Here is a 24,140-nt window from a genome sequence, read left to right on the forward strand (position 1 = left end):
ACCATCAAGCCTTAGCCTAAGGCATAGAAGAGAATTTGGGGTTGAGAAAGGTGAAGAACAGAAAACAGCTTTATTGCTTATACATGACCAAGAAAAGGTAAACATGGCAAACAAAACAGGCAAGATGTGTATTCACTGGGAAAGAGGCCTGCTAGCATGAGAGGAAGGGAAGGTCAAGACCCAAACAGAACCAACTTCCTGGAGAAGCCTTGTTCCAATGGCCCATCTCCCTGAGTCTGTGCTTAGAATCAGTACTCTTATAGCACAGAAACAATGCTTTAAAAAAAAAAATACATGCAGAAAACTCCTTCCCACAAAGATTTCACTTGCTCCAAGAACAAAACAATTGCTTTAGGTTAAGAGGTAGTAATTATAGACTGTTCCTCCCTGCTTGGGCCCCTAATAATCCCAAAGGTAAAAATATACACCATGGGACATCAACAATTGAGTACCAAAGTATTAATATTTCAAATAAATATCCCAAAAGGTAGCACCTGTTTATAGTCGAGGGATAGGGAACCTCTGGCCAACCGCGTATTTTATGACTAAGCATTTTACTAGAAATGTGTTGTGTAAAGAGAACAAATTTAATAGTTTAGAACTACAAAATATTACCTCGTGGAATGTTGTCATAGTTAAAGTCTATTGCTGGTGTCGTACACGCTCATGCTACCATGAAGTATTTCTGTATTACACATGGGGAAAGTAAGGCCAGGGAGGTTGACTTACCTGCTCCAGACCTCATAACCAATGAATGGCAGAACCAAGACCAAAAGTCTGAGCTTTCAAGCTTTCTACTCAGCCCATGAAGTGACAACCAGAAAAAAACAATGTCACTTGATCTGCCTTAATGAAAAAAATTCATTTGTGTTCTGCCAGCTTTCTTCCAGCGATATGTTGTTTTTTTAAAAATTAACAGAGCAGGGATCACAGTATATAGCAAAGGGAAATAACAAGGTCTCTGCTTGGTGCTTTAATCCAAAGGCAGACTAGGAAGAAATGAACATGTCCCTGAGAAGCCTATTTCATTTTGGAACTGATTCAACCTAGTTTCAGGGAGAATCTAAAGTTCGTTAACAGATTAAGAAGTGAACAAGAAAGATATTTAAGTGCCTGTTGCTGCCCTGAATCCTGTTCAGAGCACCATTAGACAAGACAGCATGACTGAAGCCTAATTCTTCCTCATCTGGTTGAGGACTCACCTAAGACAACTGAAGGAATAATTCTGAACACAAGTCCATTTAGGCAATAAACAATGGAACTAGAAAACCTTTTACTATCTGATTACCTTGTTTAGGGGTGTACTGAGTGTAGCCACAGACCCTGTCCAGCAGGGAAATTTGACAACCCTAGTGTCCACCAATAACAGCTGTCTATAGATGTTATCATGAATGGAAAATGTTTGTTCTTATGCTCATTTCCTCATTAAGTAAACTCAACCACACCTGTGGGGCCAAAAATACAGAAAGAAAGATAAAGCACCAAGGCTACAGTCAAAAAAAGTCAAGTTGTGGCACCTACCACATAGACAAGAGCAACATGATGTTCCCTTATCACACCATTCTGTGCAGCACTAGTTCCAATCCATCTCTTGACCTCAGCCCTTGCTTTCCCCATATTCAACATTCCAATTGGTATACCCAGGTCATTACTGGATTCAGCTTTCTGGGCCCTTTAATTTGCTGCATATGCACTCTACGCTAAATGTGATTAATCACAAAAAATAATCGCTTCAAGAAACCTTCATAACAAAATAACAGATTCCCTATTAACAAGAGGATCAAATTTAACAGGCCAAAACAGAAGACCAGAAGTCTGTGAGAACATATATAGATGGCACAGGACAGCTCAGACCTCAGGCTCCCCTGTGCTGAGCAACAGAGTCACTGGCCAATCCCCAGGGTGTAAGAGCTGTAAATATCCAGAGTCATGCAGGAAACAAGAATGCTTCTTTCTCATTTAGTCATCCTCTGAACTCTCGGCAGACCTTTCATCTATAGCCACTTTCCAATTTGTGCGTTTGTTTGTCCTCTCCTGTATTTCATTGTTAACTACAGGGATGTGGGCTTTTTTCTCTCTCTTTTTCCTTTTGGTTTTCTTAGTGTCGCTTTCCTCACTTTCTTCAGAACTGCTGGATGCAGAATCATCTGACTGGGAAGTGTCACTTTCTGCCTCTAAGAATAAAGCAGATTTCTTGAGAGACTTTTTCCTGGATTTTTTCTTGCGCTTATGTGGTTGTTTCCTTTTCTTGGTACTAGAAGCCCCAGTTTCTTCTGAGAATTCGCTTAAGGAATCTGCTGTTATATCTGTGGCTTCCTTTTTGCTTTTCTTCTGTTTTCTGTGTGACTTTTTTTTCTGCTTTTTTTTGTGGGATTTCTTTGACTTCTTGTGTTTGTGAGATTCATGAGTAGATGACTTTATCTGGGGAGATGTTTTCTTCCCATTGGTAATATCTTGCTGATCACTACTAATAAAAAAGAAAAACTGCTTTACTATAGAAAATAAAAAGTATATTTATATAATTTTTACGTTCTGCTTTCTAGATGGGAAGTTGGGGTTAACATCTGAATTTTAAATCAAAGTTTTGATATAAGGTTACTATGAGACTTTATCACTGAGTTTTTGTTTCCTCATCTTTAAAACAAAGATAAAAATTCTACTCTGCCATACTGAGTTACTGTATGGAGTAGTATATATAAACCCTACATACTATAAATATGCCAGATATCAATCTGGGAAAGGCAAAATACCAATCATCTCCCAACTAATCACCTATTATCTCTCTGGTTACATTTTTAATGGCAAATGCCATATACTTTGTAAAAATTAGGAATTCTGGACTTACCTGGTGGTCCAGTGGGTAAGACTCCAAGTGTCCAACACAGGGGGCCCGGGTTCGTTTCCTGGTCAGGGAACTAGACCCCACATGCATGCCGCAACTATGAGTCGGCATGCTGGAACTAAAGAGCCTGCCTGCAGCAACTAAGACCCAGTGCAGCCAAAACAAATAAAAACTACTAAAGTGAGTTTGTGAATCATTTATACATATATCCACTCTTTTTTTCTTTAATAAATTATTTATTTATTGGCTGCATTGGGTCTTCATTGCTTTGCACAGGCTTTCTCTAGTTGTGGCAAGTGGGAGCTACTCTTCGTTGTGGAGCACGAGCTTCTCAGTGCGGTGGCTTCTGTTGCGGAGCACAGGCTCTGTGCACATAGGCTTCAGTAGCTGTGGTGCATGGGCTTAGTTGCTCCGTGGTGTTTGGGATCTTCCCGGACCAGGGATCAAACCCGTGTCCCCTGCACTGGCAGGCAGACTCTTAATCACTGCGCCACCAGGGAAGCCCCTATACAAATATCCACTCTTTAAAAAAAAAAAATTAGGAACTCAATTTATAATTCAGGCTTTGTACTAATCTTAGTTTCTAACTGTTTTCAGTTAGCCCACTTGCCTTACCTGTCTGTTTCAAATTCTTCAGGGTATAACTCTTTATATCCACTGTGACCCCACCTGTAAAATAACATTTTATTACATGTACTGTTAAAGCAATGCATACATTTCTTAAAAATTAAAGACAAATTAGACTTACAAGTATATACATACACAGACATACACAGAAAAAAAGATATAGTAGAGCCAACACCACATTTATAGCTCAGTAACTTAGTGGAGTACAGAAAATGTAACCAACTATCATTTCAGACACAAAGGATTCTTCTGTCCATTTATGAGAAAACTTGCCATTCTCTTCCTTAAGAAACACCATGGAACTCTTATTATACTCTGCTCTTTAGCTATGAAGTACTTCTCCAAAAACACTTCATAACATAAATGCTGTCTACTTTGCGACAACTTTTTTTAAATAACAACTTTATTGAGATATAATTCATATACAATAAAATTCATTCTTTTAAAGTATACAATTCAGTGGCTTTTAGTATATTCAGAGTTGTGCAACCATCACCACTATCTAATTTCAGAACATTTCTTCACTCCAAAAAGAAAAATCCATTAGCAGTCGCTCCATTCCTCCATTTCCTGTAGCCCATGGCAACCACTAATCTACTTTCTATCTCTACAGAATCATATGATGTGGCCTTTTGTGTCTGGCTTTTTTCACCCAGCATGTTTTCAAGGTTCCCCCATGTTGTAGCATGTATCAGTACTTTATTCCTTTTACTGCCAAATAACAATCCGCTACCATTGCATATACCACATTTTGTGTATTCATTCATCAGCTGATAGACATTTGGGTTTCCACCTTTTTGGCCATTATGAATAAGTATGCTATGAATATTTCTGTATAAGCTTTTGCAGGGATAATTAACTTTTAAAAGTACACATTCTTAGGTCAAATATTATTAATGGTCACAGGAATTTAGTCACAAACCTGTCTGGCATGTTAGCTTCATAATCATATAACTTCTTGTTCCAGGATTTAGGCTTAAGAAAATCATCATCCAGTGCCCCAGAAATTTCATTCTTTGGCCTCCAATAGTCTCTTTGACTTTCTTCATCAAAACCATCACTACGCATCCGGCTATAAGAGAAAACAGAAGAACTTTTAGATATAAAAGCAATCGATGAGGTTACTTTTTGGAATATTATGCAGAAAACTTACTGACCAAGCTAAGGGGAGAACAAAACAACCTGATACTTAATGTTAAAAACAAATTTTTTTAACATGATCTGTTCCTCTCTATAACTTTGTACAGTTGTTCAATGAAAATATGATCATCACTACCAATCCTATTGCAGAGTATAGACGAAATGACTTTTCCACTGTGGCATGCTGTACCTCACTTACTGATTCTCAAAGAAGGAAGCAGTGCTCACTTTGGCAGCACATATACTAAAACTGGAACAATACTGAGAAGATTAGCATGGCCCCTGCGCAGGGATGACATGCAAATTCATGGAGCGTTCCATATTTTTAGATCAACTCATGCCTGGTGATGACCTAGAGGGGTGGGACAGGGAGGGTGGGAGGGAGGCTCAAGAGGGAGGACATATGGGGATATATCTATACATACAGCTGCTGCACTTTGTTGCACAGCAAAACTGGCACAACACTGTAAAGCAATTATACTCCAATAACAATCTGAAGAAAAAAAATAGAACTACCATATGACCCAGCAACCCCACTACTGGGCATACATCCTGAGAAAACCATAATTCAAAAAGAAAAAAAAAGAAGGAAGCAGAGCATAATCACAGCTGGGGACATTTCAAACTGCCCTAGAAATACTGAAATATACGCCCTTCCCTGAACACTAGCAACCTGCTGCAGTTAGGTCACAGTAATAGTGGGAGCAAGGTGTAACCCATGAGTATGCTGGGGTAGATAAACAGTTGAGAACCACTGATCTAGCCTGTACTTACAATATCCACTAACCAGTCACTAAGCCAACTAATCAGTTATTAAAAACGTTTAAGGACCTCCCATGTGCCTGCCAGGCACTATTCTAGCTGCTGGGACTATAACAGCAAATGAAACAATCAGAAACCTGCCCCTAAAGAGATTATTTTTTAAAGACTTATTCATCATGACAGGCATGAACAGTGCACTCCAAAAGAAGAATATTTTGTTCCTGGAAATGCTGCTTGGAATTGAATAGCCAATACAAAACAAATCATCATCTGTACTAAGTACTTCCAAATTCTCAAAAGAACCATCTTCAGAGAAAAAACAGACTGACAAGGTATTGATTTTTATGTTGAGACTCCACGTTCTTTATCACGGATACCTTGAATACTTTCTTGTCAAAAGCCATTACAAACAGCCAATCACACTCCAAAGTCCACACACTCTGCAGGCACACTCTCAAACATCTCACTATTATCTACTTCCCTGGGTGGCTTTAGAAATCAGCGCTATTACTTTATAATCATTTTTCATACACACAGATCTACACTAACAGGCATATGAGGCCCAGGAGATGTAAGGCAACTACGCCTGCATAATCCTTCATATTCACACTCAAATTATTAAGTAGATAACGTGAAAGGTTGTGTGACTATGATAGTGAGTAGATGAGGTAAAGAAAAGGCTGAGAGAGAATGAAAGATTAATAGGGGAAAGGTGTGAATGATCAGCTAAGTGACCATAAGATACCTATAGAAAATCTTAAGTTAAAAGCCATCAGGTAAGGTCTGAATCCAGAGAATCCTTAACGTTTACAATTGTTCAAGGCAGAATTTTTAAGTTCTCCATTGCAAATGAGTACAAAGAGTGAGGCCATATGCATCATAGCCATTATTGTTATGCTTGGGACTAAATTTATTAAAGAGGAAAAGGCTTAAGGACTCACAGAACTGAATTCACCTATCTTTAGCATACCATAACGTTTTTAAACACAAGCTGATGATTCTGAATAAGATGAGAATTAGTCTGGTTCTCAGAGTTGCAACTGCACCTTGAACTACTGGGTAACATTTTCCTTTTGGTCCCCCGGTAAGCATCTTCCATCTGTTTCTCCAGTTCTCTTATTTTCCACATATCTGATTCCTCCTGAATCTGGATTTTTTTTTTAAAAAAGAAAAAAAAATAAGTTACTAAAAATAACACATTACATCACAGAAAAGTAACTGAAAATACAGTCTGCACTAATTATTGGATTACAAACTGGGTTTTGATCAGAAACCTGGGAAACAAATTCCAGTTTCTCTAGACTGGTTATACAATCCAACCCAGTAAATCTCAAATATGTAGAATTCTGCAGCAACAAAAGAGCTTTTTAAACCCTGCACAGACACACTTATCACCTTATTAACTAAGCAATTATGCTGCAATTAACAAATGATATTCCCTTATGTTTCTAAAATGCTTTATGATTTTAATTGTATTCTCTATTGAACTTTAAGCAATCTTATGAGGAAATTAAAGGAGGTAAAATTATTATATTTTATTGAGAAAAAACAAAAGCTCAGAGATTTTTATCAAAATCAAAAAGCTAGTAAGGACAGTTCTTTAAGCTTTCCAGGCTAAGTCTCTTTCCACGACATAATTTTTGTTGAAAACAAACCAAAACAAACAGCATGGGAACTGTTAGAGAATTTCCTGAAAAGCAGAGTACAGCTGCACAAAAAACATTAGCACATTTTATTTCTAAATCCTCCTGTAGTATTTTGTTAAATCTGTCCTAGATTTATCTTTTTTAGCCACTGCTTTCAAATCTAAGCTCACCATCCAACTAGGGGTGGTTTAATGCAATTGCAGAGGCTACTTAGGTAATAGTTATACCCTCACTCACAATCAAAATTTCAGGTGATATGACAGTAATAACATTTGTGATCAAACTAGGAGCTGTACAGTTCACCAAAGAAAACCGACCCTTGTTTCATTACATGTGCTGTCATTGGTGACCTCATCTACTCTCATGACCTTTATCATCTCCTACATCAATAATCCCCAAATCTTTATATCCAGCCTGAACTTTTCTCCTTTCCTCCAAATCTGAATTGCCAACTATTTGGACATCCTATAAGCACCTCACCATCTATATGTTCAAAACCAACTTAATTACCTTTCCCATCACACTTGTCTATTATCTTTTGTTCCCTATCTCAATTAATGGCATCATCATCATTCACCCAGTCACAGAAGGTGGTTATACCGGATTCCATAGTTATCACTATCATCTGATCAGCCATCAAGTGCTCTGACCTCTATTGCCTAAATGCCTCATCTTCATGCCTACTGTCACTGTCTTCATGTGAACCACTCATCAACTCTCACCTGCAACGCTGCAATTGCCTCCTAACTGGTCTCTCTACTGTTTCAGCCCATCTGATCTATCCCCTACCCAGCTAACAAATCATCTTTCTAAAACACAAATACAATCATGTCAAACCCTGCTTAAAAATATTTGATGGTTTCTTTATTGCCTACAGGAAAAAGTCTAATCTCCAACCATCGCAACCCAACTCTAATTTACCACTTGGGCCTCTTCTGGCACTACCCCCCACATTCTCTACTTTCTGGATACATACAATTTCTTGTCCCAAGTGCTTCATGCTCCTTGACATACGCTAGTACATGATGTTCCCTCTGCACTGAATGATCTTTTACACCTGGTAAACTTGAGCCTGTTCATCAAGAACTAGTTCAAATATCAGCAGTTCAAATGCCACACATTCTGTGAAGTCTTTCCTAATTCCCCAAGGCAGATTTCACTTATTCCTTCCTCCGTGCATGAAAGGACTTTCCGTATGTCTCCATTATAATACTTATCAAATTATATTCTAATTATCTAGTTTATTTATCTTTGTCTCTCCCAACTGTGCCAAAATAATTCCTAGCACACTGTATGCCCTCATTAAACATGAGGAATAACTAAGCTATACTTCTCACCTTATTGTGAGCATCCGTGTGCCGGATGACATTCCTTAGGAGGACTTTCCCCAAGGGAACCCGGGACATTCTTCAATCTGAAATTAATCAATAAGTAACATTTAATAATCTACTTGTTACCTTATCTTTTATTACTATGTCATAACGAAGCATGAAATAAAGATCACTGAACCAGAAGTCAGAGGTCTTGAGGAAGTTTTTCTTTCACCATTAAAAGGGGAAAACACCTGACCACACTAATGTGAGGATGAAAGGAGACAATGTACATTGGAGTTCTTTGAAACTGCACCAAACTGAGTGCTTTCAAGAGCACCATTTTACTTAATCCTCAAAACAACTCTGTTTTATGAGGCAAGTATCTTCATTCCTATTTTGTAGATGAAATTCCCTTAAAGCCATAATTTGTCCCAGGCCACACAGTCCAAGGCAAACAAGGTTCAGATTAGAAATCAACTCCCGAATCCCAAAATTAGTTTGCAGTTAAACAAACATCTATATTTGAGAGTGTCTGAGACCAGAAATGTCAACAGTAACAAAAACTGACGCCTGAAAACATCAAACGCAGAGATATCCTAAATTTCTTCATTCAAGGGAATTTTATGTTGTATTTTGTACAGAAACCTCCAAAAAATAGATGACAGGGAAAATCACGTGTGTAGCCAGCAGAGGCTTTGTCCACCACCCCACCGCTCACTCACCCCTGGATCCTGAGGAAATCAGGCATCTTGTTAGTGTGAGACGAAGAACCACTCCATTACAAGATCTCCTCCGACCCAGGAAGCCAAGGAGTCAGGGCTCAAAGGCAGCTCTGCAGCTTCACCCGAGTCCTTCGTGAAAACGCAGCCTTCCCACCGGTTATTCCGCCCTCACCCGTGGCCCAGGCCACGGCCGCCTTTCCCCCAGCCCAGGCCGACAGGCAGATCTCTCTCCGGACTGAGGCCGGAGGCTGCTCCGGCGCGGAATCCCGACGGCCGGGTTGGCCGGGGCATTCCCCGCTCACGCTCCTCTGGGACGGACCCGGAGGTTGGGCTTCGATTCCCAGAAAGGACGGGGACGCTTTGGACGGGTACGACCCTCGACTGGGCCCCAAGAAGTATCTAGAGTGGCTGAAGGGGCGGTTGAGGCTTCCAAGTGGAAGACACAGAAAATACCCCCATCTTCGTCACCGGGACCCCTGCCCCCCAGCGGCCACGGAGCTCCCGGTAACCTTCCCTCCAAACGCCCTCCCCACACAAACACACACAAACACACCCATACCGTGCTCCGCAGCCTCGCGTGGCGGGGGTGGGGGGAGGAAGCGGTCTGAGAGAGGAGGGAGCCGATTTCCCTTCCAGGCCGGAAGTCGTGCTCCTGAGAAATTCTTCCCACCAACAGGAGTCCCAGAGACTCCCACAGGAGGGTTTCCAGGACACGCCAGAAGTCGATGGGTGTAGAAAGGGAGGCGGGAGCCTTCCTGGAAAACAAGTGGGTCGTGCTCAGCCGAAAAGCAAGCCTAGCCCCAGAAGGAGAAGTTTCCGGAACTGGATGTAAGAACACCTTTCTGCCTGGAGCTTCCCGGACTCAATTAGACGTTGTACCAGTTTGGTTACCCTGGTAACAGGCGTCGCGGTTTCTCCAGAAACCGAGAGAAGTGGTGGGTTCGCCGACCTTTGGAAAGATTATTAAATTTCTCATTTAGTCTAACCCTAATGTAGTATTTGGAGAACCCAAACCTCCTCTTTTTCTCGTTCTGTGGATGCTGTGGGATACCTTTGTTTCCAGTGAGAGAGGGAGGTGAGAGGGAGGTTATCTCAAGTGGTAGAGAGGACATTATTATTCCCATATAATGCTTACCAAGTGTTTCAGCCTCTCTGTATTAGCTTACTTAATCCTCACGATAACCCTATGAGATCGGTGTTATCGTCTTCATTTCGAGGAGAATAAACTGAGGCACATATGTAAATTAATTGCTCAAGATCACACAGCTAGTAAGTGATAGAGCTAAGACTGAAATCTAGGCATTCTGGCTGCAGAGTCCATGCTTTTTAACTCCTAAACTGTGCTGAGGATTGAAGAAGCCTGGTGCGGCCCTTGACCCATAGCACACCTCTAGCAAATTCAGGAACTGGATAGGCCCCAGTCAGCCAAACCCCGGTGCTGGAACAAGAAAATCCCAGGAAATCCAGACTTTAAATGACTACTCAGTCTCTTCAGGGCTTGTGAGGGTCTAGGCAGAGGTAAGGCCTTATGACCTGAGAGGACATCTTGAGAATATAGGAAAGGGTGCTAGATAATTGGAGAATAAGAAAAAGATAAAGTGGAGATGAGCCACAATCTTTTAGACACAGGTGTTAAGGATAGCTGCTAACTTCAGAACAGTCCCTGATCTGTTCCTCCTCTCCCAAAAGAGTGAATCAGTAGACTTTTTTTCTTCCTTAAATCTTGTCTTTCCACAGGCTTAAGAGGCCTATTCCTCTCAATCATGGAGTCATCCTCGAAGGGTCTGCTCACCCAAGTTACACAATTCTGGAACATCCTAGATGATCTGGCTGAAAGTAACCCTGAAAGCTATAAGAAGTTCATTCAACAGCAGCTGAAAGATGGGCAACAGCTGTGTGCTGCCCCAGAGCCACACCTCTGTCTACAAACCAGGATCCTGGTATGTAGAGTTGGTGCCCAGAGAAAGGGAAGTCCTGGATGAAATGGTCCTGGAACAACCAGAGAATGGCTTGCCCTTAGCTATTACTCCTTCAACACAAGAACGCTTGAGGGAGACTGCCACTCTGAATGGAAAATTAAACGTAGTGTGGAAGATTGTGTTGAAGGAGTAAGAATGGAAATTTCATATTTGACACATTTTGGAGATCTCAGAATGAGCCATTTTTCTGCTAGAATGAAAATTAAAAGTAGTGTAATTAATAGAGACCAATAGAGTTGGAGATTTTTCAAATAAAGAGAACCTATTTGGTTGGGGAGGTAAGGAAGTGGTGAAATAGGGTCAGGTTCACCTGGAATAGCTTAGATCAATTCCCCCACTCTCCTCCCACTTCTTTTGGGAGCAGCAACTGGGAGCTTAATGAAAAGCCTGCAGCTTTAGGGAAATCAGGTAACAGTAATTTCTTACAGTTTTTCAAACGCAGTTTAAATACATGGAATGACTTATTTGGAGCCTAAAGTTCTCACTCTTCAAATTCTGTGATGAGTTATCTTTAGGATATTATTTTTAAATTAGAAAACTAGGTTTTAGATATGCAAAATTATTTGCTTCCTAGAAACCAAAAGAAAAAATGCTTTTTGTCAACCTATGTCTGTGGAAAAGGATCCCAGCTCCCCAGTCAACCACTCATCCAGTACCTCTAAGTGTTGGCAGACCAGAAGATATGTCTGAGACATCAGGTAAATAGAATTATGAGAAAGCACTTTTAAAAATTTGGGGGGAATAAGCATGAACTAGATTTTACTTGGTAAAAGGCATTACATATTTTATTTGGTCATACTATAGTTAATGACTAACAAGTATACCTTTATGAAAACTAAGTACTGTTTACTTTTCTAATAATATGAGCTGTTTTGACCTATATAAAATGCCAAGAAATGCTCTAATTAGAATTTTGTGTATATAGCACCGTTGTGATTGTCTCTGAAAATATAGGAATAGAATTTATACTTTTCCAGCTTTATCAGGATATGGCTTAATATATTACCTGACGATATCATAGTGAAACAAATTGTCTTCATTTCATACCCTCTGAATTACACACAGATGTTTATACAGTCATCGATGTTGCCTACCATCCTGATGTTCTCCAGGCAGCAGAAAAAGACCAAATGAAAAAAGATCAACTAATACGGATGGCCATGAAATGCATTGAGGAACAACTCCAATTCACTCTCTCAAACTCTTACCATATTACCAAATTTAGAATAAAAGGAAGCGTTCACAGAATGAAACAAAATCTGATGGGAATCCAAACTGATCCCACAGATTTAAGAGAGAAAATGAGAAAGGGTAAGTTAATGAATGTAATGGAAACTAAACTGATTTAAAATTGTTTTGGTTTTTGTTTTTTTTTTTACCTCTGGTGTACATTTTGCAAACTAGAAGTCTCAATTGTAAAAGATGAGAAATTTAAGGTAGAGAAATATAAAGATTAGATATTAGAAATATTAGCATGTCCTAACATGGATGGACCTAGAGAGTATCATACTAAGAGAAGTAAGTCAGAAGGCAAAAGACAAATACCATATGATATCACTTATATGTGGAATCTAAAATATGACACAAATGAACATATCTACTAAACAAAAACAGACTCATGGATATAAAGAATAGACTTATGGTTGCCAAGGGGGAGGGGGGACAGGGAGAGATGGATTGGGAGTTTGGAATTAGCAGATATAAACTATTCTATATAGGATGGATAAATAATAAGGTCCTACGGTATAGCAAAGGGAACTATATTCAATATAGTGAGAAAGCATAATGGAAAAGAATATGAAAAAGAATATATATGTATAACTGAGTCACTTTGCTGTACAGCAATTAAACACAACATTGTAAATCAACTATATTTTAATATCTAAAAAGAAATATTAGCATGCCCTTAGAGGTGTTTAAATCTTGCAAACTTTTAAATCAGATTCTTGGTTTAAGAGTCTTTTAAGAGTTCTCAAACCAATTTAGCTTCAGCTTTATCTGCCATCTTGGCTAACACTACATCTATTGCAGCTCATCGCCTGATAGTATTTCATGTTGTTGATTAATTTTATTTCATCTTTTTTTTCCATAAAGAACTAACCCTTGAACAGATAAGAAGCAGTACTGTAAGCAATTCAGATCAGTTTCCTCAACTTTTACTGCCAAAAGACCAAGTTTCAAGTAAAACAAGGTGTCTGATAGAAGAGATCTCTAGTACAGAGATTGAAGTGGAGATGAAGACACCAGCCTATGAATTAAAAATTGTGGCAGATCAGAATGAGAAACCTCTGAAAATTGAATTAAAAGTTGAACTACCTGGTATTAATTCAGTATCTTTCTGTGACCTTAGTGTTTCTGAGGTAAGTTGAATAGGTAATACTGTAAATTTTTATCAGTCAATATTCACTATATTATGCTATAGTAACAAACTCCACAATCTCAGTGGCTTACAATAATTTGCTTAGGTTACATGTCAGCTCAGCCTGCTTTGCTCCATGAGTGTTGCACATTTTAAGATACAGGTGAAGGAACAGTTCCCAGTTTAGGTAGGTCATTCTCATGGAAGAGGGAAAATAGAAATGGCCAAACCATGCAATCGATCCTAAAACTTCCTCTCAGATATGGAATATATTACTTTTACTCACATTGTGTTGATCAAAATAAGTCACAAGGCCAAGTCCTACATCAGTAGGGCTGGGAAGAACATTCTCCTCACAGATGGTCACTGGAAGTTACATGGCAAGGATGTATAATCCTCTTATAAAAGAACAACAATCCCATAGTCTACCATAGTCCACCCTCTTGGTCACAAATATTTGCTTCTTTCCCCAGAAAGATATCTCCAATCCCAGTATCAGACTCCAAATCTGCATTACACAAATGTTGCATAAACTACAAAGACAAGTTACCTATTCCTGTAACCCATGCACCATACAATGTGGAATGGGGAGAGGATAACCACAATTGACAGTCTCGATTCAGAAACTGGAAAAATGTGAGGCACACAGTAGTCACTGGTACACAGCAATTCTGAAATCCTGGTAGGCAGATATTTCGAGGGTCCATTTCCTGGAGGCAGAGGTTGTTCTTACTTAGGTCCCTTGACAGGATTCCTTGATTACCTAGCCTAGTTCCATTGTTTTCCATGACTTTCAGCTACATTCTTGGGAAGGTTTTCCCTTTTTCGCAATCTACCTTCGCCACATCTGAAAAGAGCGTTGGATATGCTGTCATTAGGTGCTGAGCAGCTTACTCAGCCTGTTTGCTGCCCGTGAAATGTTGGGGTCAAAATGTTATATTAGTTTTAGACCAGACTGGTAGCACTTTCTTTGATTTCAGTGCTACACCTCACAATTCTTTTTCAGACATGTCCATTTTTCAATGGCCTCTTTTGACTTAATTGCTGTCATCTGGGCCAAATGTAAGGATTTAATGAGGTCCATCTTAATCCAGTTAGAGGTTTTAGCAAAGGGTATAAAGACTTGTGATTTAGTATTTGCCTCTAGGCAGCCTTAACCAGCCTTTATTGATAAAAAAAAATTTCTCAATTTTATTGTTTATTGGTTGGAAATAAAAATTAGTTCCATTTTTCATTCCTCAAGTCTTACAATTTCTGGGCTCTGTATATTCCCTTGCAAACTGAGAAATTCTTTTCTGAGCTCATCTTTCTGTAGTACCTTGTTAAATGTGGCCAGCAGAACCAATGCATGCAAATAACACTCAATTTCCCCACTTCTGTACCTAAAGCCATAAATTAACTAGGTACATTATGTCTTCCAAATTATTGTGATAAGGGCTTTGACACCATAAAACATAGATCAACATCTTTCCAGTCTCCAATGTGTCCTTGCTGTTCGCTGCCCAGGCCCAGAGTCCATGCCACGTAACTTAGGATGGCAACACCCACCCTCTGGTTCTATATCAGTTAACTTGTGCTATACTGAGTGCAGTCACCACCTCAGAGTCTCAGGGCTTTTCCACAGCAGCTTTATTGCTCATGCGTGGGATCCTCTTCTTATGCGAAAGGAGTGAATAACTGGGAACAATAAGCCAGTAATACAAAATCTAACCAGGAAATATTCTCCTATTTTCATCTTTAAAAATTTCTCTCGGTTTATTCTTCTTAGGATGATTTATTGATTGAGGTCTCTGAGAAGTACAGATTACATCTGAATCTTCCAGAACCTGTGGATACTGAAATGACTACAGCAAAATTTATCAAAGAGAAAGCTACATTAATTGTCACAATGCCATTGGTGTAAGTTAAGAGAATCGTGTATTTGGAGTTTTCAGCGATAAAGTCATGTGAATTAGAGGGCCTTCATTCTGGGTGAAGAAGTTTATCTTAAACACTAGTTTCATTTTCTAAGAGTTCCTTTTGATGGAATGAGATTTTCTCATTAGCTTTTTTTTTTTTAATTCTTTCTCTTTATCAAGTAAACTTGGCATCAAGCAGAAATCTAAAACCAGTACTGCCATGATATACTTGTTTTGAAGATATTTGTAATGGTCTTAAGTAACTTAAATATCATTTGGGAAAAGTCTATTCCAAGTATTCAATAATATGTGAGAATTCTTGGTTTACTGGTTGAAATAATTGTCTCTAATAAACTTTTGCATCAGGAATAAACCCAGACTGTGCAAGTTTCTTATTACCAAGATATGCCTTAGCAGTGACAGTTTCCTCCAGCAATAAAGATGTAAGGGCCAATGTAATGAAATGCAAACCTTTGCTTCTATGAACCTCTGTACTTCTATAAAACAGCTGTGGCAGCAGTCCAAGCCACCCAGGCCTACCTACCTTTTAATATCAGATATGGACTTGTCTGTGGATTAGATACAACAATGCAGTAACAGTGACTGGACGTTATTACACACAAGACAAAATACATCCAACTCAAATTTAAGAAAAAGGAGCTGACTTTGGGACAAGTACCTAAAAAAATTTTTTAAATACATTAGAGATGTACTTTTTAAACTCCCATTCATCTGTCAGTTCATTGTTCAATACAAAAGTATCAACTTTCCAATTTATATCCAAAGTAAGCAAGGTTCACCCCAAACTTTAAACATCCCTTAATTGTCTTTTCTAGATACAAAACATCTTCCTTGTGATTATTAGTTTCTAATTCAACATAAGGTCTTTAAAGTTCTCACTAATTTTAAATCTTTTTAACTTTAGAAACTAATGTATGTGTAATAGAAATAATTGAAATGTGACAATTAAAAACAAATATAATTTTCTTAAACCTGGCCTGGACTCGAATTTTTCTAGCTATAGGATAATTTATTGTCTGAAAGTTTTCTAGAACTATATGATGTCGTAAAATTGACCAACCTATTATATTCTCCTCATCCCTCAAAAAAACTTGGAATGCTTTGACCTTATCTTTTCTTCTACAAAGTCACTGTCAAAATTTCCTATAAACTCCCATACCTAACTACACAGAACTGGCTGACTCTCCTCTTGCACTCTTGCACTTAGGTGTTACTTATGTCAGCAGCTATGTAATTGTGTACTTATTAATAAAATGAGTACAAGATCTAACATGCTTAATGTTAAAATGTTAAATTTACATTCCTAGTAATTTTCCAAAATACTTTCACTTACATCTCCACCTCCCCCTCCGCATGAAAAGCAAAACTTTGTCCAGGATGAGCATTAACTAACAATGAACTGTGGAGTAGTTTAAATTTGAATCTTACCAAGATTTTTCTTCTTCAAAACTGAAAACTTTGAGATAGACATGAATTATCCTTGATTTAGATACCAGATTTTTCTACAAACTTGGTTTTAGAGATCAGTAATCAGTAGTGATTATTCTCCCATGTATTCCAGAGTTCATGCATTACTGATGAGTATTCCTTACAACACATTCCTATCATCTCTCGCGCTGGTCAACTCCTCTTGTAGACCATGCCTGGGGATACTTTAACTTCACTCACAAACCTCAGGAATGGAGTACAGTATCTAACAGAGCCAGACCACACTTCCACCTTGCTATGTGCCACCCCCCAACAAAAGGGCTCCTTGAGCCTAAAGCATTAGATTATATGCTCCTAAACTTAGTCCTTAGTTTACTAATTCTATAAACTCAAAATGTATTTGTATTAAGAACTTACCATGTACATAGCTGTTCCTGGTCTTAAACAATGTGAAAAATAATTACCCACACAGATCAAAAATATTAGACCAGACACACTGAAAACATATAGTTTAATTTTTAAACAATCTAATTTGAACCAAAACACTATTTCTAACTTTTGTTCTTTTAGTTCTGGTAAGAGAAATAGACTGAATCCAGATTTAGATTATTGCTCAGATTAATTTTTAGCTCAGAACAACAATCTAATTTGAACCAAAACACTATTTCTAACTTTTGTTCTTTTAGTTCTGGTAAGAGAAATAGACTGAATCCAGATTTAGATTATTGCTCAGATTAATTTTTAGCTCAGAACAATTTTTATTAGAATGAAACTTTTTATTTTTCTCTCAAGGGAACAATAGAGCCATAAACATTAGCAAAGAATGAATTATCTTTGAAGTTTCATGTGTTTGAACCAGATGTGGCTCATACTGGTGATGGTCCCTTGTCATAAATTTGTTCCTTCTGCCTTATCTTCAGTTCAAGCTAAAATTACTAATTACTGAAAAATCAGATTAATGTATTGAATTGTTTTTATAATAATAGAGCAAGGAAAATATTTCTGGAACATATGGAGTGTCACTTATGCACCATGTAATAATGAACATTTAGAAACAGATTCAACACTGAAAGACCTAAATTTTAGGGTATAGCTCCACATATTACATATTACAAGGAGGGTAAGATTTGTTTTAAATAGTCATAAACAATTCCAAATATTTATTAAAACACATCAATTCAATAGAAAGTCTAGATGTTTCTAATTCATTGTTATTATCCTGAATATCACCACCCCCCACCCGCCAAAGAAAGGCAAATTGTAACAAAATGGAAAACAATATTTAGGCCGATAAGGTAGCAAACAACCTAAATAAATTTTTTCTCTCCAACAGGACTTTAGGGCTTTCTTATTTTACATGAGACAACACTGGGGTGAAAAAACACAAAACACTTTTCTGGTACACATTTAACATTTTTCACATTATCAAAGTAGAAATGACCACTTCGTTTTGCTCATCATCTTTTATCACTCCAAACTGTTCACCAATGTATCTCTAACCTCTTCTTTTCAGACAGAACCTGGTGATAAATGGACTTTGGCACATATCTCACTAGGAGTCATATTTTACATATATACACTTATTCCATAATTACTAGATATAGTTTTTCAAAGTTATTTGATTAATAAATCCTGGTAATTAAGTTCATTTGCAAGTAACCACCAGTTAATTTTGGAGGAAAAATTCTACTTTCACAACTTCACTCTGTTAAATTCTATAAGCATATTCTTTTATTTGGAGGTAATTATGGAATTCTGCTCTCAGAATGACATATTTAAATTGTTTAAATAGATACCTACACAAATTCTCATTTATACCAAGTAGCTGGTTCATATTTATATCTTCATTTCAAAAGGGGAAAAAAACCATTTCTGAACTCACAGAAAAATAAACAAAGAACAGCTGGTTGAACAGTTCTAAGAAAATGCTGTTTCACTTATTTTCCTTGAAGTTCTCTATGCTTCCCATCCATGATATACCGAGATTATGTAACAGAAAATTTTAAATTATGTTTAAATTCCAAAATCAAGCTTCAATTTAAACCCCCTCTCTAAGAGAACTAATTTTCCCGACTTCTTTTTCTCAAATCTAAGCAAAACATTTGAGGTAATTAAATTTTAAAAATCTCAAGGTGTCATCAAGGTTACTTTAATGTGCCTGTCTCAATAGGGAACCACATTTTTACCTTTACATTTCCTATTGCAAGTCCTTATCACCAAAGGGCTAGGCCACATGCCCCTTGACTAGGAGGAGTACACAGCTTAAAATTTGGTGTTTATTAAATGTGCACAATATTTGGATGTAATTGGCATTTAAAAAAATTCAGGAATGCCCATGACAAATAACTTATCTGGATAGACTCAAAAATAACTGGTTAACTTTAAAATAAAAAGAGAACCACCGCTTAATAACATATTTATATCTTAGTAAGAATGAACCAGTGTGACCTGGAAGAATCTAGAAATTCTTGGGTTAATTATAACAACATGGTGATAGGTTTTTCAAGGTACTTTCTGAACTCAGCAAGCCACTGGGCTCCAACTGCTCCATCCACAACCCGATGATCACAGCTGAGTGTAACAGACATCATGCTAGCCACATCAAATCTAGAAAAACATAAAAACATTATTAGGAACTCTGAAAGCAATCACTAGATTTTAGCTAGTAACCAGCCCAAATGCCAACTCCTAACTTATAATCCCAACCAGGTAACACCATTTTTCACCTACTCTTTATGGGCTGTACACCTCTAGCTCAAATCAATAGTTTGAAGAAACAGACCAAACAGCCCTCTGGAGGATATAGGTCAGCAAACAACAGCCCACAGGCCAAATCCCACCGAGCACAGGTTTACTGGAATATTTATGTATTGCCTATGCCTGCTTTTACACGCTGGCAGAGTATTTGCAATAGCGACCATATGACCCAGAAAGGTAAAATAATTTACTAACTGGCTCTTTAAGAAAAAGTATGCTGACCCCTGACCCAGAGTAAATAAGACTTCACATCTCAAATAGTAAAATAAGAAGAGCTGCTGCCCTGAGAAACCTCATTCTATGCTTACATCCGACTCTGCCTGAAGCTCCAATATGTCATGTCAATAATTATAAAAAACTGAGACTCAAAAACAGGTATATTGTAATGAAAGTGAGTTTACATTCCCTCTCCATTTTGGCACTTACCCTTTTTCATTATCTGCTGGAACCAGTCTATCCTCTGAAGCACCAATTGCCAAAATACATGCTTGAGGTGGGTTAATAATAGCAGAGAAGTTTTTGATTCCAAACATTCCTAAATTTGAGATTGTAAAAGTGCCACCCTAAAGGAAAAAAGATTAAGAACAGATCATGGTAACTGCTTGTCAACATAAATTAGAAAAAATGACAAATGTTTTCTGAAAAGACCTTATGATAATATTTTACTTTAAGAAAGGACTCTCAGCAACATGGATGGACCTAGAGATCATCATACTAAGTGAAGTAAGAGAGAAAGACAAATACCACATGATATCACTTAGATGTGGAATCCAAAATATGACACAAATGAACTTATCTACAAACAGAAACAGATTCACAGACATAGAGAACAGACTTGTGGTTGCCAAGGGCAGGGAGAGGGATGGATTGGGTGTTTGGGATTAGTAGATGCAAACTATTATATACAGAATGGATACAACAAGGTCCCTACTGTAGAGCACAGGGACCTATATTCAATATCCTGTGATTAACCATAATGAAAAGGAATGTGAAAAAGAATGTATATATATGTATAACTAAGTCACTCTGCTGTGCAACAGAAATTAACATAACATTGTAAATCGACTATACTTCAATAAAATAAATTTTTAAAAAAGGACTCAATTACCATAAAAAAAAGGAAAATGGTTAAGTATATGAGGTGATGGACATGTTAATTAGCTTGATTGTCATGGTCACTTCACAGTTACACATATAAATAAAGAATACCTTACCTGGAACTCATGTGGTTGTAGTTTACCCTCTCGTGCTTTGGTTGCTAAAGAAACAACATCATTAGCAATGGTCTCCAGTCCTTTTATATGGGCATTAAAAACAATAGGTGTGATGAGTCCTGCAGGAGTACTGACTGCAACACTAACATCAACAACATGATTTCTATTCAAAAAGAAAAAAGAAAAGTAAATCTCAGTAATCATCAACACTGTTTAATTAAGAGTTGTGTCAGGTTAAGCAAGAATATTGGTATTTACTTCAGTCTGCGCTGCTTTTCAGCCAGAGAGATTCTTCCTGATTTTTAAATTTTACTATGGCCTCTCTTGGACCCGCACTTTTTAAAAATAAATGAGCAATGTGTCAGTAGGTTGGTTTCACACGTACTCGCTAACTACCCCTCATATGCGTTGACTAACACCACTGGGCACAGGTGGGGGAAAACGGTTCAGCACCCAGTGAGAACTAAGAAGAGCTCCTTAGCTTCTGAGATGAGTAGACTGGCTGGAGCTGAGTCCGCAGGCAGAGCCTGAGCAGATGAAGAGTAAAGGGAAAGGACTGCATGGTGGGAGGGACAGAAGCGCCTGCGTGGAAGGGTGGCGGTGCTGTCTCAAAACATAAAAGTAGGATTCCTAATCTTTTCTATGCCATGGGGCACCTTTGCATTTGGGTCCCTTCTCAGAATATATTTTTTAAACACAGAAAACAAAATACTCAAATTACAAAAAAAACTCCCCCCAAAACAAACTATATTGAAATTCAGTTACCAAACTATTCAAAAAACAAAAGTGTGATATATGCGCTTCTGTATTAACTCAATAATCTTGCAGCAGGTTTAATTATGGCTATACTTCTGAAGTAGTGATAAGAAAAAAATATATTTTAAGATACCTGCAATAAGTACAATGTGATATGAAAATAACGATTTTTATTTGGTCATCAGCACAAGTACTATTAATACCTCTTTGATTTGTTCTCTATATTTATAATGGGAGAAAATGCTAAATTTCAGTTAGAGGTTAGTAGAAAAGAATGATTCCCCCGCCAAGCAAGTTCCCAAACTCCTGAATCGTATCAGGGTGTCCTTAGGGGTCGTCTGTGTAAGGGCCCCTGCTAAAGTGTTCTGCAATTAAGAAAAAGTTAACAAATGCTGGTGAGGATGTGGAGAATAGGGAACCCTTGTCTACTATTAGTGAGAATGTATCAACATATTGATGCAACCACTATGGAGAAAGAGTATGCTTTCTATATGATCCAGCAATTCCGCTCCTGGGTAAATGAACATACTAATTGAAGACATGGAAGCAGGGACTTCCTTGGCAGTCCAGTGGGTAAGACTTTGTGTTTCCACTGCAGGGGGGCATGGGTTGGATCCTGCATCGAGGAAGACCCCGCATGCCACATGTGTAGCCAAAAAAAAAAAGAGACATGAAAGCAACCCAAGTGCTCATCAAGAGACAATGGATATAACACACACACACATGAATATTACTCAGCCATAAAAAAAGATGAAATTCTGCCATCTGCAGCCACGTGGATAGATAGACCTAGAGCAGGGGTCCCCAACCCCTGGGCCACAGACCAGTATCGGCCTGTTAGGAACTGGGCTGCACAACAGGAGGTGAGCAGTGGGCCAGGGAGCAAAGCTTTATCTGCTGCTCCCCATCGCTCACTTTACTGCCTGAACCATCTCCCCACCCACCCCCACCATGGAAAAATTGTCTTCCACGAAACTGGTCCCTGGTGCCAAAAAGGTTTGGGACCACTGACCTAGAGAATATTATGCTTAGTGAAATAAATCAGAGAAAGACAAATACTGTATATCTTATATGTGGAAGGTAAAAAACAATATAAATGGATGTACACGGAAAACAGAAACAAACTCACAGATACAGAAAACAAACTAGTGCTTACCAAAGGATAGTGGGAAGGGGGGAATGACTAATTAGGGGCATGGGACTAACAGATACAAACTGCCATGTATAAAACAGATAAGCAACAAAGATACATTGTACAAATCAAGGAATTACAGCCATTATCTTGTAATAACTTATAATGGAGTATAATCTGCAAAAATACTGAATCACTATGCCATACATCTAGAACTAATATAATATTGTAAATCAACTATACTTCAATTAAAAAAAAGAAAAAGTTAAAACTTCACATGGGGGAAGAACTCCAGCTCTTTGGAGATTATGAGTACCAAACCCCTCAAATGTGCCCAAGCTGGCCAGAGGCAGCAGGCTTTTGTCACTTGCAAGCACAGGGACCTGCTCTAATAATATAGTGTGTGACATTTAGCAGCTACCACAGCTGGGTTCTGGCAAAGGTATCACACAGCAAACACTGCTTTCTTAAATTATCCTGTTATTACAATATTATTATTATTATTACTATATTATTTACAACCTTCCTCCTAAGAGAGCTGGGATGGTGTTTCCTATCTTGTTCATCACTAAATCCAGCAAACAGTACATGTTCAATAAATTATTTGTGGAACAGCTGTATGAACAAATGAATGAAGGGCATTTGGTAAGGATTAATAAATAGTTCATAGAACTTGCCCTGCAACCTCCATCCTTTCATCTAAGTAGTGTTTCCTTCAGATATTCTTAAAAGATTAAACATAAATTTACACTACGACCCAGCAACTGCACTCCAAGGAGTCTACCCAAGAGAAATGAAACCATGTCAACACAAAGAATTGTCCTCAAATGTTCATAACCATGCTCTAAAAGATATGTCTATGTCTTAATCCCAGAATCTATTAATGTGACCTTATTTAGTAAAAAGATCTTCGCACATGTAATTAGGCTCATGAGGTGAGATGGCCCTCAATTATCTGGATGGGCCCTAAATCCAATGCCAAGTGTCCTTGTAAGAGACAGAAGAGACAACATGGACACATGAAGGCCGTGTGAAGTTGGAGCTGTGCAACCACAAGCCAAGGAATGCCTGGAGCCACCAGAACTGCAGAAAGCAAGCAAGAGGCCCCCTGAGAGCCTGTGGAGGGAGCACAGTCCTGCCCACACCTTGATCTCACACTTTTGACCTTCAGAACTAGGAGAGAATAAATTTCTGTTAAGCCACAAACTTTGTGGTAATTTGTCATGGCAGCCCTAGAAAACTAATATAGTCTCTAAAAAATAGTAAGACCCTCAGGTGTTCTCTAAGAATGGGGTGACCAAGGGAAAAAGAATCAGTAAACCATTTTTCAGTCTTGTGAAACACGTTTAGTGTCTTGTGAAACACGTTTACAATTCCTTTGGGGAGTTTCAGAAAGAATTCATGATGAGCAATTTAAAAATTAGCCCCGTCTTAGGCAATCATTAAAATCAGGTTGGTATGCATGGTATACTACTTTCTTAATCATAAACAATTTTTCATGGCCATAAAAATATTAACATCAAATACTGATTTTGTCCAAAATT

General features: G+C 38.2%; 3 protein-coding genes and 1 non-coding gene across 7 annotated transcripts in view; 2 read left to right on the forward strand and 2 right to left on the reverse strand.

Annotated features, from left to right (window-relative positions):
- Positions 1-51: 51 nt before the first annotated feature.
- Positions 52-9,820, reverse strand: NKAPD1 (NKAP domain containing 1). 3 transcript variants are annotated; one of them, XM_057748162.1, is made up of 6 exons: positions 9,053-9,820; positions 8,355-8,431; positions 6,418-6,518; positions 4,392-4,541; positions 3,458-3,511; positions 52-2,464 (listed from the first exon to the last, which is right to left on the reverse strand). In XM_057748162.1, the coding sequence occupies exons 2-6, from the start codon at positions 8,421-8,423 to the stop codon at positions 1,960-1,962; spliced, it is 879 nt and encodes a 292-aa protein (XP_057604145.1). In that variant the 5' UTR covers positions 8,424-8,431; positions 9,053-9,820; the 3' UTR covers positions 52-1,959. The 3 variants fall into 3 exon arrangements, with proteins under 3 accessions (XP_057604145.1, XP_057604143.1, XP_057604144.1); XM_057748160.1 differs by having other exon boundaries at positions 52-2,467; positions 9,053-9,815; XM_057748161.1 differs by having other exon boundaries at positions 52-2,467; positions 9,612-9,814.
- Positions 4,830-4,936, forward strand: LOC130829625 (U6 spliceosomal RNA). The gene has a single exon (XR_009047638.1). It is a non-coding gene; the product is annotated as a U6 spliceosomal RNA (small nuclear RNA).
- Positions 9,798-15,490, forward strand: PIH1D2 (PIH1 domain containing 2). 2 transcript variants are annotated; one of them, XM_057748159.1, is made up of 6 exons: positions 9,798-9,880; positions 10,790-10,992; positions 11,606-11,729; positions 12,097-12,342; positions 13,126-13,391; positions 15,159-15,490. In XM_057748159.1, the coding sequence occupies exons 2-6, from the start codon at positions 10,816-10,818 to the stop codon at positions 15,291-15,293; spliced, it is 948 nt and encodes a 315-aa protein (XP_057604142.1). In that variant the 5' UTR covers positions 9,798-9,880; positions 10,790-10,815; the 3' UTR covers positions 15,294-15,490. The 2 variants fall into 2 exon arrangements, with proteins under 2 accessions (XP_057604142.1, XP_057604141.1); XM_057748158.1 differs by lacking the exon at positions 9,798-9,880 and adding an exon at positions 9,888-9,987.
- Positions 15,491-17,228: 1,738 nt separating this feature from the next.
- The window catches only part of DLAT (dihydrolipoamide S-acetyltransferase), a 30,336-nt gene continuing 23,424 nt past the window's right edge, over positions 17,229-24,140 (reverse strand). The window contains exons 12-14 of the mRNA XM_057748157.1: positions 20,709-20,871; positions 19,921-20,057; positions 17,229-19,344 (exon numbers count right to left, since the gene is read on the reverse strand). Coding sequence (XP_057604140.1) covers positions 19,215-19,344; positions 19,921-20,057; positions 20,709-20,871 — 430 coding nt within the window. The 3' untranslated portion in view covers positions 17,229-19,214. The remainder of the gene's footprint in view (positions 19,345-19,920; positions 20,058-20,708; positions 20,872-24,140) is intronic.

Source organism: Hippopotamus amphibius, chromosome 9 (assembly GCF_030028045.1).
Source record: "Hippopotamus amphibius kiboko isolate mHipAmp2 chromosome 9, mHipAmp2.hap2, whole genome shotgun sequence".
Taxonomy (NCBI): domain Eukaryota; kingdom Metazoa; phylum Chordata; class Mammalia; order Artiodactyla; family Hippopotamidae; genus Hippopotamus; species Hippopotamus amphibius.

Excerpts from the sequence above, each read along its gene's own strand:
- NKAPD1 (XM_057748160.1), bottom strand. The coding sequence starts at position 8,423 with ATGTCCCGGGTTCCCTTGGGGAAAGTCCTCCTAAGGAATGTCATCCGG. Across the intron at positions 6,519-8,354 it reads ACACGGATGCTCACAATAAG|ATTCAGGAGGAATCAGATAT; the intron begins GTGAGAAGTATA and ends AAAAAAATCCAG. Across the intron at positions 3,512-4,391 it reads GAAGCTAACATGCCAGACAG|GTGGGGTCACAGTGGATATA; the intron begins GTTTGTGACTAA and ends GTTATTTTACAG.
- PIH1D2 (XM_057748159.1), top strand. The coding sequence starts at position 10,816 with ATGGAGTCATCCTCGAAGGGTCTGCTCACCCAAGTTACACAATTCTGG. Across the intron at positions 11,730-12,096 it reads AGATATGTCTGAGACATCAG|ATGTTTATACAGTCATCGAT; the intron begins GTAAATAGAATT and ends AATTACACACAG. Across the intron at positions 12,343-13,125 it reads AAGAGAGAAAATGAGAAAGG|AACTAACCCTTGAACAGATA; the intron begins GTAAGTTAATGA and ends TTTTCCATAAAG.